Source organism: Aplysia californica, unplaced genomic scaffold (assembly GCF_000002075.1).
Source record: "Aplysia californica isolate F4 #8 unplaced genomic scaffold, AplCal3.0 scaffold00495, whole genome shotgun sequence".
In the NCBI taxonomy this organism is placed as follows: Eukaryota; Metazoa; Mollusca; class Gastropoda; order Aplysiida; family Aplysiidae; genus Aplysia; species Aplysia californica.
Window position 1 is genome coordinate 653,530 of NW_004797765.1, and position 1,163 is coordinate 654,692.

Consider the following 1,163-nt stretch of genomic DNA (forward strand, 5'->3'; position numbering starts at 1 on the left):
AAGAAGAAGAAGAAAAACAAGAAGAACAAGAAGAACAAGAAGAACAAGAAGAAGAAGAACAAGAAAAACAAGAACAAGAACAAGAAGAACAAGAACAACAAGGAGATACCTCGTCTATTTTGAATCCAAAGACTTCTTCAAAGTACGCGGGTTGGGATATGATGAGTAGGTAAAACGTCCATGAACGACAGAAATTAGCCACCATGATTGCCCAGACAGGTGTAGAGGTGAAGAATTTCAGCCAAGGGGTAGGTATGCTCTGTGAAAAAAACAACAGTATTATCATCATTATCGTCATGGTCACTATCATTCTCTTAATCATCATCATTATATCATCGTCATTATGCTCTTATTCCTTCCCCTCTTCACATTCCCCTTTCTTCTCCTCTTCCTTCTTCTTCTTCTTTCATGATCACCATCATTATCATAAATATCGTCATCATCAACATCATCAATCTTTATCTTTGACGCTACTTGAAACCACCACCACTAACCTTTACTACCAACACAACAAACCTTTGACTTCAGCATAAATTATGACCTTTGACGCCGCCACAAATCGCTGTTAACACCGTCACAACTGACCATTAACACCAACATTGTCCTTTGGCATCATCACAAATTATGACCTTTGACTCCGCCAGAAATGGCCGTTACGACCGTCACAACTGACCGTTAACACCAACACAACTGAATTTTTACTAAAGCAATAATGACCATTGACACAGTCACAACTGAAATTTGGCATCACCACACTAGACCTTTGACTCTTGAAACTGACCTTTAACACCTGAAATTGACCTTTGACACTTCAACTACTAACCTTTGAGATTACAGACGTTGACTCTCCAATGCTATTCTCGATGTAAACACGCTCCTCTTCCGTGATGGTCGGGTGGGTGGACGGTTTCTCGTACGACAGGAACCACCAGGCGGCCGACCAGATAGCTCCGGCAATACCTGAGGAGGATGAAAAGAGAGGAGTTTGAATCCAGGGGGAGGGAGGGAGTGAGGGAGGGAGTGAGGAAGGGATGGAGGGAGGCAGAGGGGGGAGAGAGGGAGAGAAAGGAGTTTGAATCCTAGGGAAGGAGGGGGGAATGAAGGGAGGAAGAGGGGAGAGAGAGAGTGAATGGGGAGGGAGAGAGAAAGAGACAAAGATAGAG

The 1,163-nt window shown here is 43.6% G+C and overlaps 1 protein-coding gene across 1 annotated transcript in view; it reads right to left on the reverse strand.

Moving 5' to 3' along the window:
* The window catches only part of LOC101848683 (vesicular glutamate transporter 2-like), a gene marked incomplete at its 5' end in the record, with an annotated part of 43,925 nt that extends 42,965 nt beyond the window's left edge, over nucleotides 1–960 (reverse strand). The window contains 2 exon segments of the mRNA NM_001310491.1: nucleotides 110–259; nucleotides 824–960. Coding sequence (NP_001297420.1) covers nucleotides 110–259; nucleotides 824–960 — 287 coding nt within the window.
* Between the last annotated feature and the right edge of the window lie 203 nt (nucleotides 961–1,163).